The sequence below is a fragment of the Dicentrarchus labrax genome, unplaced genomic scaffold, assembly GCF_905237075.1.
Source record: "Dicentrarchus labrax unplaced genomic scaffold, dlabrax2021, whole genome shotgun sequence".
Taxonomy (NCBI): Eukaryota; Metazoa; Chordata; class Actinopteri; family Moronidae; genus Dicentrarchus; species Dicentrarchus labrax.
Genome location: NW_026136701.1, coordinates 22,072,251 through 22,091,290, shown reverse-complemented (window position 1 = coordinate 22,091,290; position 19,040 = coordinate 22,072,251). Strand labels below are relative to the sequence as shown.

The following is a 19,040-nucleotide window of genomic DNA, read 5'->3' as shown; positions in this document are numbered from 1 at the left end:
GTGTGTGTGTGTGTGTGTGTGTGCATGTGTGTGTGGTTGTGTGTGCTACAGTATGTTTGTGAAGGCAAAGGTTTGTATCCAGTCGTGCTGTCTCGCAGTGATTTTGGGAGGGTAATTGAGTATATTTGTATGTGAATGCATTGAGATTTGAGAGTGTCTTCAACTCTGCAGGCATTTGTGTAATGTGTGCAATGACTGCATATGTGTGTGTGTGTGTGTGGGGGAGTGTGTGTGTGTGTGTGTGTGTGTGTGTGTGTGTGTGTGTGTGTGTGTGTGTGTGTGTGTGTGTGTGTGTGTGTGTGTGTGTGTGTGTGTGTAAGCGGTCTGGTAAAGTCCCTGCTTTAGTTTTTGTGTGTGTTTGTGTGCTTGTGAATCATGCGTGCAGTTGTCTGCGTAACTTTATGCAGTGTCTGTTAGTATTAGAGTGTGTGTTTCTGCATCTACACATCAGTAATTGCCCCTGGATGAGCTTGTGTGTGTGTGTGTGCCTGCGTGTGTGTGTGTGATTTCCAATAACTGCTCGGTTTGCTCAGCATCTCCTGTGCGTTCGACGTCACGCTGCTCCTCTGTTCTGCTGGAAGTGTTTGTGAGGGGAAATAAAAGCAGCGTTTGGTGGCAAGGGGGACACTGGGAAATCACTGAGCTACTGTTTACAGCAAACACCGAGCGAGCTGGGAGACAGTGACAAAGTTATGATCCCTGTGTCTGTCCCTCTGTGTCTGTCTTACTCAGTCCTTTCCTGTCTCTCTGTCTGCTCTTGTATTCGTCTCTGTCAGTTTCATGCTGTGTGCTTCGGGCGCATAAATGTTACATGAATGATATTTCCAAAAACATTAAAATAAACAAGGCAGCAGTAAACATATCGTCCCACAGGAATGATGCATTCGTCCCTCACGGCCAATCAGAAACAAACAGGTCGCTGTATTCTGACCTTTGTTTGTAAATGACTGGAGGGACACATGGCTTTGTAATGTGACACAGAACTCAGATTACTTTTTCGTGGTATCTTTATGTGTGTACTGTGTCCTATGTTACATGTGCCTAGCCTCCCTATACTGTATACCAAACTGCATACCTTAATGAACCATAAATGTATTCCTATAAGGAATAGAAATACAGCAGAGACATGCAAATAGTAAACACCAATTAATAAACTAATCTAATAGGATGCAGTGATGCATTTAACATTGTTTGCATGCACATCTATTGTGTCTTGGATTCTGTATGCATGATTAATCTCTGCTGCCATATGATGACATTCTCTCATGCAAAACTTTTCCCAGCTTGTGTTTTCTCTTATCTACAAGTAGGCATCAAGATCGAGAAAATCATACAAGAGGCTGTGTAATTAGAGGCACGGTGTTACAGATCCCAGGGCACAAAAGCGATTTGCGAGCACGGCTTACATGTAAATCCAAAACTGTGGCAGCATTACATTTCACAAATGATTGACACCCATAAACAGAGTCTAGAAAGGCTCTTGAAACGTGTCAAAATGGAAGTGGATATGATCGCGTCTTGTAAATTTGTTGAAACTGGCCCTGGGCAGACTAGTTTGAGCAACAGATCCATGAGTTTGAAGACTGTCGAAATACTGTAATCTCCCAGGAAAGTGCACTTGCACATATTTATTGCCCAACAATACACCTCTCTTTGCGCTGTGTTGCAGCTAAACTTAAGCCACATCCAACATTTTTTCCTGGCAGCCTTGTGTTTTTCTGCTGGAACTCTTTGTGCCTGCATCCCCTGTTACATCAACTCAGTCATCCAATTGAATAAGAGCGCTGCATTGTACACAGTGGCCTAAATTTGTTTTTTTTTACCCAACTGCAAGTTCATTTTGAACATTTCGAAATGTAATATATATATATATATATATATATATATATAGTGTATACATATTTAAAAACAATGAGGTTTGAGGTATGCACTCTTCATTAATGTGATGCACAGAATGACAAAAGCTGAAACGTCTTTGACTCAGTTGTCAAGGTTGATAATATTATAAAGTTCAAAATGTCTAAAGCTTCTTCTGACCACTGCCTTGTGCAATCAGACAGAACCTGAGCCAGTGATTATTCAGAAACACCTCATCAACAAAAACATTTTCCACTTTGAGAAGTGTCAAAAGTTTTTTCTGCAGGATTTGTATAAGGATGATGATATTAATGAAGTTCCCCATTTCCATTCAACTTCCTGAGTACAATAGTAAGCCAGAAAATGTCACAAAAATGCTCGAAGTAAAACCCAGAGAAACCTTTTTTTCCCTTCTAATAATTCTGGTGTTTCTGTCTCTCCATCCTTGCATTTTCTTCCCCTTTGCTTCTCTCTTCTACTTTTCTTTTCTTTTCTCTCTCCCCTTCCCTTCCCTCTCTTACAGACACCACACACACACACACACACACACACACACACACACACACACACACACACACACACAAGTTATTCACTCTCTTTTCTCTCTCTCATGCAAACACCTTTTTTTTTACTCTCCTTTCCACACTTTGCCCTTTGCTGCCTTTTCAGAAATGGCAAATATATGCACTCAGCATACACAACACAACAATGACAGATATGTATGCAGGCATGCGTGTAAACACGGACAATACTCACACACACATGCACATACATACACACACTACAGACACAGCGTGCTCTCTCCTGCCTGAGAGTGGTGTGCGGTAGTTGAAATGGGAGCGAGCTGTAGCCCGAAGGCAGAGCTGGGACATGAATACACGGAGAGGGTCAGCGTGGCAGTTTTTGGGGGCGGGGGTTAGGAGGATGAAGGCTTCAGGGTGTGGAGGACTGCAGTTTAGGGTTACAAACCTCACAAACTGTCCTTTCATTTCTACATGGCAATGATTTGCTTGGAGAAGATTGTATTTGGCCTCTGGTGGCCATATTGGAGGTCTTCAGCTCTAGTGGGTATTCTTTAATGAATAATGTGACCGTGTCTGATAAGATGACAAGACATCCCACTTTGAAGTCCAGAAATTAAAATATCTGCTGACTTTTTATGTTTTACAAAGACATTTTTTATGTTCTTTTCTTTTCATATTAACCCCAATTCTGACAAGTGCAATTCATGAGAGGTATGATTTGAGTGAGCATTATAGTTGTAGCCTGGAATACCAGTTTGTAAATTCTTTCTTTATTTCTTTCTGATCCTTGAGCCAATAAAAAGCTTCTGGACTGCTGGAAAAATGTGAAGCCACCTGTTAAGATTCACTTCTGTCAATCACCGGAAAGACAAGTGAGCTAAAGTAATAGTGTCAGACACTAAAGGGCAACAACATTGCCGGAGTCGCATGGAGGAGGTGTACAAAGCACAGGACTGTGACACCAGAGTCTGGGGTTTGCATCTTCTGCCCGTGGTTAGCTTTAGGCAACAAATGCACTTTGGTTAAGGTTAGGGTAAGTTTGTGGTTTTGGTTAGATGTTACTTAACACATTGTACTTTATCTCAAGTCACTGCAGACTTATTCTGTATTAAATCAAGATCATGATCTTTCCGTAACCTTAACCAAGTGAGTGCCTTTACATAGCCATAAAAAGGTTAAATAATGCTGTGGTCCCATTGCAAGATTAGATACTTTGGCAGGGAACTTTCTACTTTTTGTCCTGACAGATCAATTCATTAACAACATTTCTTTGTGTTAGAAAACATACATACAGTTGGCATTACGTTTCCTTACAGAGTTACTGCAACGTTATTCCTTTTCATGAAATGTCTACATCATTTGTTTCGGCCCAGAGCATCTTTAGATGTGCCATTCTGGTTCCTATTATTTTCATCATCAAAGAAGGGTGTTAGGTCTAATGACTAGTATGACATTCTGGGATATTTTGTATTTTATTGGTGGGACTTAAACCACTGAAGCACTATTGTTGTCAATGGAATTTGACAGGTTGAAAAAAATGAACTCATGCAAACAAAAGTCCAAACTTTGAGATATTTTGAGTGAAAGTTGAGAAATTAGAGGAATGCAAGCCAAAACACTAAAACCTTGAAATAAGATGTTTCTGTCTTATAAATGTCTTACTAAATACGTGTCAAAGCCTACTGGTATTCCTGTAACAAATATGCCTCTTGTATCTCGCTCAACATAACCCCTATTAAAATAGCTAAGGCATGCGACAGTTACTTGAATGAAACATCCTCAGCAGTAGGTCAGATTAGATTTTAAATCTAAAAAGATTATCCCACAAATGCACAAGTAGAGTTTTTTTTCAGAAAAGCATTCCGGAGACACTGACAAATGACGTATTTTGTAATTTGGTTTTGTCTGTAAGGAGAGTCAGTTGTTTGCCACCTGCATCAAATGATGCAACACAATGAAACATGGTCGGATCGTGCTTCAAACCCAGAAGTAATTCATAATTGCCTGCATGAATGTACGACTAAACCCAAGTCTGATCAAGTTAGACTTCAGCATATGATTTACTGTCAATCAAAATTATGTTCACAGTCACCCAGGACTTAACTTGCACTTGTTTGACTTCATAGTACAGCTCATCTATTCCAAGAAAGTTAGTGTTAGTACTTCTGCCCATGTATAATGGAATATGTAGAAGATTTCCCAATACAGTGCGATGTGTGTTCTTTATTCTTACATGTTAAGAGTATAAATTGATAAAAGGCTAGTTAGTACTTGTAAAGATGTTTAATAAAGCTCAGTCTGTTGGGAAAAAGAGGACAAAGTGAACAAAAGATATTAAAGACATTAACGATAATATGTTTGGACACTCAGGCTGTTATTGTGAAGCTCTGTCTATTGTACCACTGGGTCATTATGCAATGAGAAGGAGAGAGAGGAAGAGACGATATACCTAACATCATCCCTCAGGGTAATGATGCAGGGCGGTACGGATGAAGAGAAGGAAAGAAAGGAGGAGGTGGAGGAGGAGGAGGAGGAGGAAGGAGGCTGGGAAGAAACAGAATGAAACAACTGCAGAGATAGAAAAAGACAGAAGACAGTGTGGGAAGAAGTGAGAATGATAGAAAAGAGATTAAGATAAAAAGGGAAGAAGAGAGAGATGCTGGAGAACTAGAGAGATGAGGAAAGAGAGAAAATGGATCAGTTAAAGTAAGAAAGAAAAATAATAAGTTTGGAAGAAGAGATGAAAAAGAGAAAAAAGAAAAGAGGCAAGGATAGGTGGGTAAACCTGGAAAGAGAGAGGAAGACAGAAAAGAAAGAGGAAATGAAAGATGAAAGAGGAATAAAGTGAAGGAGGGGAGAGAGAAAGCACATGGGAGAGGACATAGACAGGGAATTTGAAAATGGAGGGGGGCAGAAGAGATAGAGGAGGAGTGTGTGTGTGTGTGTGTGTGTGTGTGTGTGTGTGTGTGTCTGTGTGTGTGAAGGGGGGGTGTGGGGTGGGGGTGGGGGTGGGGTATCCCGTAGGGTTAATTACATCTCTGTTCTCTGTCAGAGCGGCTCCCTCCTCTGCGATCTGAGTCCCTGCTGCAGGCTGACAGGCCGCACACACACACACACACACACACACACACACACACACACACACACACACACTAATATATACCCACACACTCATAAACACAGATAAATACACACATCTATGCACATTCATATATCATGACACACAAACAGAAATGTTCTCTGTCTCCTCCTTTTTGTCTTTCTGTCACTATTTCTCTATCTCTCTCTTCCTCTCTCTCTCTCTCTCTCACACACACACACACACACACACACACACACACACACACACACACACACACAAACACACAATAACACACTGCAGTCTGTCCCAGGAGAACGTGCGTTGTTCTGTACAGAGTTATACACGAAGAAGAGGGCCCTTACTCGTAATAGCTGTTAATTTTGCATAAATCATGCATAACATGACCCACATGTAAATCACTCATGTCAGCAGGATATCACATCCCAGCAGCTCAGTCTTCTTCTTCTTCTCTATGGGAAACAGCAGCAACTTCCATTTTCCCTGTCTCATTGTCTCAGCTCCTCTGTTTGTGTTTGACTCCTTAAGATGAGAGTGAGAAAGAGTTCCAGGCTGGGGAAATCATGATCACTTTTCCTGTCAGGTTTTAGGAAGTTGTCGATGTTCTTTATATCTACATAATAGACTAAATGTATGTATAAGTAGAGGATCTGCCTGTCTTGACTTGTCTGCTATTGATTAGGTAACTCTAATTTTTCTAGTATCATTGAAAATATCTTCAAACTGCATTATATTCTGGTCTACTGAGGCTTTTTTGTGTTGCAAAATGTTTATGATTATGTCTCCTTCAATAGATTACTTCACATTTGACTGTTTAAAGAGTATTTTGGGGGGCTGAAGTTGAAGCTGTCAGTGTTTTAACCAATATGGCCTACTAAATAAAGAATGTTAAAATCCTATTTCTCCTTGGTCTGCCTAAAAGGGACCAGATTTGAACTAGTCTTATTTGAACATCAGAGCAAAGTGGTGTCTAATGAGAAGCCATTTTTCTTTAATTAGGTGAGCTGACACCAAAAGTTAGTCAGTAAAACTTAACTTTTTGAAAGCTGGATAACAAAAAGATTCACGGTTCACAAATGAAAGAATATAGGTATGAAAAAACCAAAGCAAAAGGAAGAATACGTGCAAAAAAGAACATAACCAAACAACAGCAGTAATCAAGTGTTTTAAGGCGGATTCATCCTTTAACTTCAAACGGAGATCACAGCTATCAGCTCACAGTCACAGCAGTTGTCTTCTTGATTCAGAATTCAAAAGGAAAGTTGATGAAACATCAAAGTGCTTCTTGTGAAGTCTAAAGAGTCCCGTCTTCGATAAAAGGAGCCTTCTGCACAAATAACATGACAGGTCGTGTAATCCTCCTGACAAATCAGTAAATCTCCCTGTTGTTTGCACCTTTGTGGTTGAATCCCGCTGAGATGTGTCCCTCAGAGCCACGGCCTGCTTTATTAACCAGTTTTGCCTTAATTAGCTAATAGGATTGTTTTAACCATGATCCAAGAACAGAATAGCCCATGGGAAGACAAACACCAACTCTGTGGAAATGTGTGTGTGTGTGTGTGTGTGTGTGTCTGCATGTATCCTCAGCTGTGTGACTCAATGAGCAATTGCATGTGAGTGAATGACTCAGTGAGGTGTGTGTGTGTGTATGAGTGCATAAATTGGGTGTGATTCAATGTTGCATGTGTGCAGGAGCTTCTGTTTGTGTAAGATGCAGCGTGTTTGTGTGTGTGCTCATGCATTTGCGTGTGCATGTGTCATCTAAGGCTCCACAGTCTCCTTCTCTGCCTTAATTAATGCGCCTTCTCGCAAGACTTTCTCTGGAATATGAAACAATTTTACCTGATGATGCAAACGGCTGAAAACAGCGCCGGGTTAGTGCCTCGCCTCCTCACCTGACACTTTCTCTTTATGCGAGAGCGTTAATGTATGCGGGCGCTACACTTGTAGTTTTTATATCCGTGTATTTTAGTGGCACTGCAATAGCCAAAAGGCTTATTTTGCTGGAGGAAATGTGTGTGTGTAAGCAAAATCCTTTGTACTGTGTGATGAAAAAGAGCAGGCTGTATCACAGCTTGGCAATGATGTTCTTGCAACACAAGCGCACTTACACAGCCATGCAGGCACACACACACACACACACACACTTTCACTCACACATACCCACGCAGAGACACACATAAGCCTAAGCAAAGTCCAGGGAAAAAACTTGAAAAGGGGGCAAGAAAGAGACAAAACAGAGGCAGAAGGCACAGAAGAATGACAAATATGCAAATCCGAGCAACTGAGCTCTGGGTCCAGTTAAAGAGAGAAATTATTAGAATGATTTTTCTAAAATAAAATCTGAAAATTCTCAAGTGTCCCTCCATTCAGCCAGTCTACATGCGCATAAATGCAAACAATTCAAAGCCTTACTGTCCCGTAAGAGAAATTGGAATCACAGACAGGGTTTATATTAAAACACACTCACAATAAAAACACATAATAAAAGAGGACAATAAAAACACCCTATACACAATAAAGACACATCACAAATCACCCCAACAGCCACCATATGGACAAGCACCAGTCGATAAGACCGAAGAGGGACTATGTAGCTCGATACAGTGCAATAAAAGATGGCAGCTCATGGCCAGGTCACAGTGAAAGGAACTTAAAAATTGATTTCCCTCTCTGTCCCTCTGTTGCAGTGTGGTGCATTCGCTTCTCACAGGAGCCCGCGGACCAGTCGGTGGTACTGGGAGAACGGGTGGTGTTGTCCTGCGTGGTCTTCAACTACAGTGGCATCGTCCAGTGGACCAAGGATGGTCTGGCCCTCGGCATCGGAGAGGGTCTTCGAGGTGAGGGAGGGCAAAGAAATCCTGTAGTGGTAGAGAGAGAGAGAGAGAGAGAGAGAGAGAGAGAGAGAGAGAGAGAGAGAGAGAGAAGAACCTTGCAGCCTCACCAAGCTGCAGGGATCAAAGTGAAGTGAAGAAGGGGAATAACTCAGCTACGGTTTCGGTTCAGTTTTGACTGTAAGAACCCTGACAAAAGCTATTATGCCTGAAAAGTGTAGGTTTTTTTTAACATTAAGGGAATGAACACTGAACAGAAAGAGAGAGAGTTAAGAGCCAAGAGGCGTGTGAGTGACAATCTGGGCAAAAATGAGTCCTGTATATCATGCTGAATTAGAGAAAATCCCTCACACTGCTGACAAAAGCAGACGCACATTCGCATTTACATTTTAAGCCGACACGCACATCCAGAATGACTTACTGTGAGTGCAACAGTACAATGCACTTCATTTCAGAGATGTGGAAACATCACATGCAACCAAAAATGAGGAGAGTCCAAGGGGTCAAACACACAACAGAAGGATAGTTTTCTTTCTGCATTCAGTAAATGGTCAGAGGAAACGCATAAATGCGAAAAAAGAAAAGATTCTGGGAGAGGAAGAAGAAAAGCCAAAACGTCCCTCTCCACTGACCTCAACCCCATTTGGCAAAAATATTCAAACAAGCTTTTAACCGCCGTGGCTCACTGACTGATGGTATTGAAATCTTATGACTGCAACTGCTGATAGTTCTTATTCTTTACACACGATACATTTTGGCAAAATATCTCAGTAATGAAAATGATTACAGATTTAAACAGACTTTCATTTGTTGAAAGATGGAAAAAACAGAACTGAGAAACTCCACTGAGGGTTGATTATACGGTATATTAAGTTTTTGTGTGTGACATCTTTTCGAAGCAGTGGTGGAAGAAGTGCTCAGATCTCTCACCTAAGTAAAAGTAGCAATTCCACTATGCCACAATAAAAGTAAAAGTCATGCATTCAAACTTTTACCTGAGGAAAATTAGCAGTAGGTATTAGCATCAAAATGTAGTTATTATGCAGAAGGTCCCATTTCAGAATAATATAGGTATGGGGTATATTGTTGGATTGTATTTATTGATGCATAAATGTGTACGTTGTTGGTAATGCTGGTAAAGATGAGGCTACTTTTAATGAATTTGTATACTCCTGGGTAGCTTAATCTATAATATTATTATAATATTATTTGTTATGTTACCTTTGATGCTGGTAATTCTGCTCTGCATTTGCCTGTACCTATCAATCAAACTGTGAGAAGGACTATTACATATTATTTCTTTGCAAACTAAAATGTCATGCACAGTAGTTTTTCTTTTGTTAATTCTTGTTTTTCTCAAGAAAACCCAGACAAAGCTTTCATTACCTTTTTGAAACCCTGTTCCAAAACCTCCCCAACAGAAGTTAAAAAACATTTATTTATATATCAAAATGTCACAGATATTTACTTTAATGAACAATCTAATAATGTGCTCGACTAAATTGTACGTTAGGTCTCGCATACTTTGTGCCTTTTCAGCTCTAAACCACACGTTCCTCATTACACTGTAAATTAATCCATAAAGAACTACCCATACTGTACGGCACTCATACACATCACATACACATCCACCCACACACAGATCAGTCAGTCCACCGCCCACAAACACACACACACACACACACACACACACACACACACCCTTACGCATGCACACAAGTGATAATCTGACATGTGATGTGAATCTTGTGTTCAACTCAATTTAATTCACAGGTTCAGTAAAGGTCAGCATGTCTCTCTTTCTCTCTCTCTCTCTCTCTCTCTCTCTCTCTCTCTCTCTCTCTCTCCCTGTCCCTCTGTCTTTCAAGCTACAGCTCCATCATTACTTGCTTTATGTATTTCCCAGATCACCCTCCTTTGTTTTTTCCTCTTCCTCTCATCCCTTCCTCCTCCCTCTTTCTTTCTTTCTGTCGGTAATGCTCTCTTTGTCCTTGTAGCCTTTTGTGAGCATGGTCCCGGTGACAAACACACCGGCGTTTGATAAACATGTTGTCCTCTTTGTCTCTTTTTGTCTGCTTTTCAACCATCTATCATCACCCTCTGTCCATTATTTATCCTTAAGTTGTCTGGGCTGCGGCTCTACCCTTCATCCCTGACATGGTGTCTCTCAATCTTTTGCTTCTCTTGTTTATACTGTGAGCATGAAGCCATGTCATATATGGAGGAGAGATTGAGTTTTTAATATTTGCACCAACAAATAATGGTAATCTCTTCTGATCTAATGTGTGGTTGGCGCATGAAATACGACATATAAGAGGTTGTTGTTATGTTCCCTGTATGATTTTATACAGCTGTTGATGACAGTGTGGGTGTGCAGATTGTGCAGTAAATTTATACCTGCAGTTTGCACACCCACACACACGCAGGAGAACTGCGTTCATTCACCTTCAAAAACAGTTTTTATCGACATCATATAGTTGCGCATTTAAATATAAAATACATGAAATATGAAGAAAACCCTTTTAATATATGATCAGAGTAGCAACATGTATGTACATGTGTGTATCATGTTTACATGTATCAATGCAAATACCTACATGCACTCATCTACTCACTGCCAGCAGGCATCAGTGGTGGCAGTTTATTGTTCGTCTTCAACCTCCTCCTCCTCCTCCTTCTCCTTCTCCTTCTCCCCGGGGTGCTTTCACCTCTGTGGTTGCTATGCTGCGAGGTGCTGGAGTGGATGATGTAATCTCCACTAATACTTTTGTCCCCCCCCCCCACCCTCCTTCCTCCTCTCCGCACCCCAACTGCCTGCCTGCTTGCCTGCTTTTGCCATCTGAATCCATGATGTCATGTTAGGATTGGGCACGGAGGATCAATGAGTGCCCCCTAGTGGGACGTCACGCTCAATTATGTCTTTGTCTGAGAGGCGAGGGTTCAAACAGAGAGAAAAGGGGGTGTTGTAATTGGAATGGCGCTGCCTGTAGTTTTGCAGTTTATGTATCATGGAGGAATTGATGTGGCATCATTGTATACGTAGCAATGTTTGATCTGTGTTTGTACAAAAACCCTTCCGCTGTTTATCTCCGACTCTACTGCTGTGTGCGTGTTTCTGTGTGAGTGTTGGTTACCTTTCTCTTTGTTGTTTGTGTAACGGACATGCTATCATTTCCAGAGCTCTGGTTAATCCCAAAAGGTCCTCAGAACTTCTGAAATAAATGCTATTAATGCTAAATGCTATCTGTGTGTTATGATAAAAAGCTTTGACATTTTCACATAAATGTGTCCCATTTGCTGCTCTCGGCCTCTGATTGATGTAATGCAATTGTGATGCAGCTTTTATCCATTTTCATAAGAGCTTTTACATTTGCTTTATCTTGTAAACAAGTCAGGTGTCAGCAGAGGACAGAAATACAGTCACTGACACTGAATAAAAGAAGATGCATAATTGTTTTCAAAGATTTTATGTTCCTTTCCCTTTATATTTTTTGTGTGTGTTTAAAGGGTAAGATCAGCAAAATTACTTAAAGAGATATATTTTCTCCCTTACCTTTAGTGGTTAAGTGAGGAAATAGTTTGGTTTTATTTGCTAAGGTTATAAAATATCCGTCTGTGAGATTTGTGTTGCAACCCCAATATAATGGAGATGAATGGAATTTTGTTTGTGCAACTCACAGCATTATTTCAAAAAGCATCCCTTTCCAGGAAAAGTGTTGTTGTTACTCTGGATAGTTCACAGAAGAGACTGTGAACAGTTTTCATAAGGACTACTTTTTATAGAAAACTGTTGATGAACTACCTCGTTAAATTATCTACATTTCATATTCCATTATGTGTACCTTTCCAGCCTAAACTTTCCTTCATTAAAAGAAATATAGTAGGTTAAGAAAATGCCAGCTCTAAAAAGCTTCCCTTTCCCGTTGAACTGACATTTTTGAGTTTTCTTTTAAGTAGATGGAAACGAAAAGTTTTGTTCCAAAACCTGAAACAAAGTTTCATTTCTCAGTGTACCTAACTGAAACTCAGTGTTTCTAAAATAAAGACATTATCTTCAGACCGATCATTTGTGAAAGCAGTGCTATTATGATGACTCATGACTGTGATAGCAGTGCATTATGTGCCTCTTCCTTCATGCCAGCTATCATTTTAAAACAGTGGGTCATGCTTTCCAGGTAGTACACTATTTTTAAATCATATTTCAGAAGTTCATTGTCCAACCTCATCAGTCTTTTCTGACCAGTCTTTTTCTGACCTGCAAATAAACACACACCACTTACAGTAGAACTAAAACAGAATCTCCAACAAGCGTATGAATCACAAAGTGAGTTTTCTACTGAATGTCTCACCATCTATTTAACTGTGAACCTGGTGTGTGTCTACTGCAGCCTGGCCCAGGTATCGTGTCCTGCGGGCTCTGGACATCGGCCAGTACAACCTGGAGATCTCAAATGCTGAGCTGTCTGATGACTCTTTGTACGAGTGTCAGGCCACAGAGGCCGCCCTGCGCTCCAGGAGAGCCAAACTCAATGTACTCAGTAAGTGAACTCATTGCAGATACATGGCGACATTTTTCATTCCAAGGAGACCGGAGATGATTATCCAATCAAAGAATGCCAAGTTGATACTTATGTCCTTGTGAAGAGCGTGTTTCCTGAGTTAAGAGAATAAGCTTCACAAAGGCAGAGGCTTCTTTAGAGGCATCTTTACAGTGTGTACTAGTGTGATTAAACTTACATCATCAATGTGGATGCACACATTATCAGACCTGGTTCAACTGGTTCTGTACTATTGACTGCATTTGATGCATCATTCTTGCAGAAAATCTTTGGGTGTCCTATCTGTTTCCATTAGCCAAATAGCTCTCCCTCGCAAGTCAACTTCCAGAATCCATAAGTTTCTTGGGTGTGGGAAACAGATTCTGCCAACATTACAATATTACAGATAGTTAAAAAAAAAAGCACACGAATCCAAACTGAGAAATACCTGAGCAGCAGTGTGTAACTTGGAGGTAAGAAAACAAAGTTTGTGTACAGGTTAAAATCTTCTAGCTCACAGATTTAGGTGAAACAACAGATGGAGATAAGGAAAAACACCATAAGCTGCAGTGTTACAGGGCTCTTGAGCAAGGCATTTATTGTATCTCTTCAATCTTGTGGAGCTGCTTATCTGACATGGGAATAACCATTAATTAAGGAAGGAAGAATGAAATATGGAAGAGAGATAAGCTATTAGAAAGGAATTTAGACATTTACAAACTACCAACAGCAAAGAGGGAAAAGGTCAAGCTGTTATAACCTTCTGAGAAAAATGCTGGACAGGATTTGGATATTTCAGCAACATGGCATAAACTTCTCCTGATTCCTGGGATAACATTTTGCTCATGTTTGGTGAAAACCACATGCTGTATTACCAAAATGTGAACATTCAAAGAACAGAGCCCCATTAGAAAATATGACATTTAAAGGAGAAAATACCTAGGCTGAAGCAATTTGAGCTCTTCTATTAGAAAATCACCACGTTGGACAGTATTTTGAGTGTTCATGTATGGATTTGTCTGTATGCATTAGTGCACACTTGCATAAATGTGCAAGTGCATTTACACATTTAAGATTTTGTGTGTGTGTGTGTGTGCCTCCTCCAGTCCCCCCTGAGGACCCGGTGGTGGATGGATCCCCGGAGCTCCTGCTGATGGCTGGGACTCCGTACAACCTGACCTGTGTGACCCGCGGGGCCAAGCCTGCAGCCCACATCCAGTGGACCAAGGATGGAGTCTCTGTGGAGGGAGCCTACCAGTCCACGGTGACTCACACACACCCATGCACATATGCAGATGATAGTGAACACGTATACAAGTGATTCCATATATAACATATATAAAACCACGAAGAGTTTAATACACTAAAATTATGCCTATTATTGGCTTCAAAGGAGTTTGTAACACAAACTCTAGCACTTACAATTTGCATTGCATTCACTCCCAGTCTGTTTGTTGTTTGTTTATGTGTTTTTTTGCCGTGGGCACTATTAAGTATGTATGTACACCTCAGGCCACACATCACCCCTAGAGTCCTGCATTAGGGAAACACACACAGTATGGTAGAGAAGACTTTCTTGGTCCTTGGTTGACAAAATCATAACATCTTGGCAGAGAGGGACCATATTTATTAAGTAATGCTTTTAAATGCTTACAAATGGGAGATTCTGACATGCTTACAAGTGGGCAGCAGCAACTGGTGCCTTCAATCCTGGCAGGAGGCTTAAAGCATTTGTGATCTTGTTAACACAGTATTTGTTTTCAATAGTGGCAATGAAAGAGCACAAACATCTCTGAAATACATTGCTGCTATCTATTTACTATATCCAACTAAAATCAGTTTTCAGTGGAAACATCCCATCTTCTCACTCCGAGACTTGACTGCTGTTTTATATGATGAATGACATGAACAGGAAAAACATACTGAAAGTAAAACATTAAGTACTGACATTGCTAAATCATACCATCACGTTTAGTGAAACAAAGCCGGAAATGCATTTTTGGACCAAGACAAGAGACATTCATCTTAAATTACACAAAACTAGGCCACACAAAATTCCCTCTGCCTGGCTTGGATACAGAATGATGCCACAATCAACAATGTAGACACAGCATGCCTTTTATGTTTCATCTGGTAGAAGCTCACTTGTTCAGTGCAGAACTCTTCTAAGGTCAAACAAGTGAAACAACAGCATCACATTATAGTGTACATCTCTTCTTTATCACATGATTCATTTATCGTATCAGTTTATTTTAGGGGTCGCGAGGTGTTGAGTTAGTCATCCGCTGTTTCACATACCACATTTCAGTGGATTCGTGAATTAAGTTTCGGAGCATGATGACAATAAAGAATCATAATAGCTGTAACCTGTGGTTTCTCTGCGTTTAAGAGGTTTTTAAAGTTGAATAAAAGGAAATCAGGTTTGGAGAGAAACTTTATAATATCTGCATTGTACTTTTACTTTTATTAGGTCGTAGGTTAGATTGTATTATTATATTGTATTAAATAGATGAACTTGTGGTATTTCAGTAAACTTTGTATTCACAAAAAGTAATGCCCACACACTGACTCTAAACCACAAATCTGTTTAGATAGATGTTTTCATCTCAATTGGACCTTCATCAGATCAATCTTCCCCTGATCCAATTGATCCCGGCATAATTACACCCCCCTTCAATAAACTTTACATTACCATCGTCAGCCATGCGCCATGTTCCCACACACAACAAAAATACAGATAGATGCAGAACACATACACATCCTAGATATTGGTTACTTTCCACACTTTATGGTCGTGACACAACTTAAAACATGCACAGATCCAAGACAAGATACTTTTATAAACAATAAACAACTATAAACAGGAGAAGTATGTTTAATTAACCCACATGCAAAGACAGAGATGCTCTCAAACACACACACACACACACACACACACACACACACACACACACACACACACACACACACAAAAAAAAATACATACATATAGCCTGGAACTGTACTAGGTGACACCATAGGTGATCACAGTGATATATTTTACACTCTTTTCTCCAGCATTCACACTCTTCACACTCCCATATACTCTCCTACACACAAGAAATTATTCCTGCAAGCACGCACACACACACACACACGCACGTAGACACACACTCACATATGCGCACTCATGCTTTCATATGCACACAGAGGCAGCAGCAAACACTGACTCACACACTCAAACACAGATGTTTTTCACATCTCTTGCAGCCAGTTTTATGCCACCCCACACACATGCTCATACATATTACATGCTGCTCTTATGTTACTTTGTTACTGACCACGCATTTACACTACAGCGAAGGCTGTAGACACTTTCTTGACAGATTTTGTTGCTGCACTGCAAAGCACCCCACCTCCAGGATTCAACAAAACTGGATTTTATGTTCTCATTGTGCAGAAACACATGTGTAACTTGTGTTTTACAGCTGCAACTAAGGATTATTGTTATTATTAATTCCTCTCTCAGTTATTGTCTGACTACAGAAATCATTTAATCTATAAAATGTCAAAAACTGTGTACAAGTTCCCAAACCCCAAGTTGGCGTCTACAAATTGGTTCTTCTGTCTGACCAATTAACCGAAACCCAATCAATGATATAAATGTGAGAGAAGCTGCAAAGTGGTTGTTTTAGCTGATAAATCTGTGAAACATTTTAGCACTGCTGTGTTACTGTATTCAGCTCTCATTTTGAATGCAAAGTCCAGTGTCATTATAAAACCAAATAGCTGGCCTTAATTGAAAGAACATTTTGTAGGCAGTTATTTTCCTGAGCCAACATTATACTTATGTATTGGGAAGATAAAGTACAAGAACATGGGTTTCTGTAAGATTTCTACTTTAAACTCTAAATTCTCTTTCCAACTTCTATTTCTCCTGCATGATGTCTAAAAATGTTATTTTATTTGTATTACTTGCTGTTTCTATTTCCGTTTTATGCTATTTCTTTATCTCTCTTGGCTCCATTAGTAACCCTCCTATGTCTCCTTCCTTTCTACTCTCTTATTTCTCCCATGATATTTCCCATTCCTTCTTTTTTTGTTGTTGTCCTTTTCGTCCTTCCCAATCCACCGTGCTCCTCCTACTCTTCTTTGATCTGTCTCTGTCGGCTCCCCTCCCAAAATTCTACCCACACCATCCTCTACCCACAACCCTACTTTCCTCTTACTCCCTTTTTCTTTGCCATACAGGAAGTACTACCAGACAGGAAGAGGGTGACGACCAGGAGCTACCTGCCCATCACACCGGCTGACACCGACAGCGGCAGCAACTTTACCTGTGTTGCCAGCAACCCAGCGGTGCCGATGGGCAAACGTGCCACTGTTGCCCTCAACGTCCACCGTATGTTGCCCTTGTTCTCTGTCAGACTGTAAAGGTGCATCGGTGGGGCCAAACTCTTTGTGTGTAGACACATAGCAAAATCATGCTATAATTTGAATCAGCTGCCCCAGCACTTGACAAGTTGAAGTAATTATTCACAAACAACACAAATACTGTGCATATGAATTTACAGCCACTATATTTCTGGGGCTGGTCCCAAGTTTGATTTAGCAGTTTGCATTGATTTGACACCATCTTTGGAGCTGGCAATTTTCTCCTAAAGCAGCTCTGCAAGTGGATTTTGTTCAACATCTGGAAAACCGGAAACTTTTTGTGTTTTAAAAGGCTTTCAGTTGTGTCCCTGAAGAAATAAGGAATGAATTGCTCACGAGGAAAATAGTTATATATGTAATTTTCAATTAAGAAGATTGATGTGTTTTTCCAACCCAGCATAGTTAGTAATTACTGGGAGAATAACTGCAGTAACAGTAGATGTAGAACCAGTACTGTGTTATTACAGAAGAGCAGCGCGGTTTTGAACACCAGATTTTATTGTGAAATTTATTGTTTGTGTGACTTATTTGTCTGGGAAATCAATCGTCAAGCTGCTTGGCGCAGCCGAAACACAACAGTCATTCACATTATGATTCAGTTTATCTTCAGCTGTGCAGTGAATATGTGTCTCTCACTGTGTAGACCCTCCTATGGTGACCCTGTCCATCGAGCCTCGCTCCGTCCTGGAGGGCGAGAGAGTCACCTTCACCTGCCTGGCCACTGCCAATCCCCCCATCATGGGTTACAGGTATGGATGACATTTTACCAGCCTTAAATAGAAAATAGTTTTCTTTAATATCTAAAAAAAAATCTGTACTCTTTATCAAACAAACAATATGTTACTATTGCTTTGAAAGTATTGCTGCAACTTCTTAGTTCAGGATGAAATGGGCTTTGTGATCAATGTTTTTTTAGAGACAGCATTTAATTTGATACCTGCAGTCTAGATTGCAATTCTGTTTAAAGCAAATAGATTTCCTTTCATCTATTCCAATCTGCTTGTAACCACCATCTGGAGGTGATCCTGAACTGTAATTTCTGCTTGCAGAACAGAATTGGTGAAAGTATTGAACATTTGTACAATTAAATGCTGACTTTTATCTTAAGTGACAGCAGTGAAGCACTGAAATTGCTACATGCTGGACTTTAACACGGTGGTTTTAATCTGAGGTTTTAGACTCCACCAGAGGGTCCTAGTGTGGGAGCACTGCCAGGCACTTAGGCACTAAGCCTATTGAGTGTATATTAGAATGTCATCTATGGCAGATATACAATATGGTTATATGATTTTGAGCTAGATATCTGGCAAGATACAATGTGGATAACAGAAATGGAAAGGAATGTATCTCTTTAACTTGCAATCCTTCCCCCAGGATTTGACTTCAAGGCTTTTTAAATGTTAGTTTAATAGCTTTAATTGATCATATAATAGCACTCTTTGTCTAATAGTGGAAATCTAAAATTTGGATCCCCACCAGAAAACTATAAGAGCTCATCCTCCTGCTGACAAACACACAGACATAACAATGATTTGTAATGCCTGAAAACTTGTTAAATGTGTTTAGGTGGGCAAAAGGTGGCGTGCTGCTGGAGGGGGCCAGAGAAAGTGTGTTTGTCACCACAGCAGATCACTCCTTCTTCACCGAGCCTGTGTCCTGTCAAGTTTTCAACGCTGTGGGAAGCACCAACGTCAGCATCCTGGTGGATGTGCACTGTGAGTAGAGTGCAAACACTCCTGAGCCGAGTGGGGATGATATGTATGTGTTCTAGTGG

The 19,040-nt window shown here is 40.4% G+C and overlaps 1 protein-coding gene across 2 annotated transcripts in view; it reads left to right on the top strand.

The window, feature by feature from the left end:
• The window catches only part of kirrel1b (kirre like nephrin family adhesion molecule 1b), a 74,254-nt gene that overhangs the window by 35,836 nt on the left and 19,378 nt on the right, over positions 1 to 19,040 (top strand). For both annotated transcript variants that reach the window (XM_051403772.1, XM_051403763.1), the window contains exons 2-7: positions 8,172 to 8,321; positions 12,704 to 12,853; positions 13,960 to 14,117; positions 17,084 to 17,234; positions 17,910 to 18,015; positions 18,833 to 18,981. In XM_051403772.1, the coding sequence (XP_051259732.1) occupies positions 8,172 to 8,321; positions 12,704 to 12,853; positions 13,960 to 14,117; positions 17,084 to 17,234; positions 17,910 to 18,015; positions 18,833 to 18,981 (864 nt within the window). The remainder of the gene's footprint in view (positions 1 to 8,171; positions 8,322 to 12,703; positions 12,854 to 13,959; positions 14,118 to 17,083; positions 17,235 to 17,909; positions 18,016 to 18,832; positions 18,982 to 19,040) is intronic.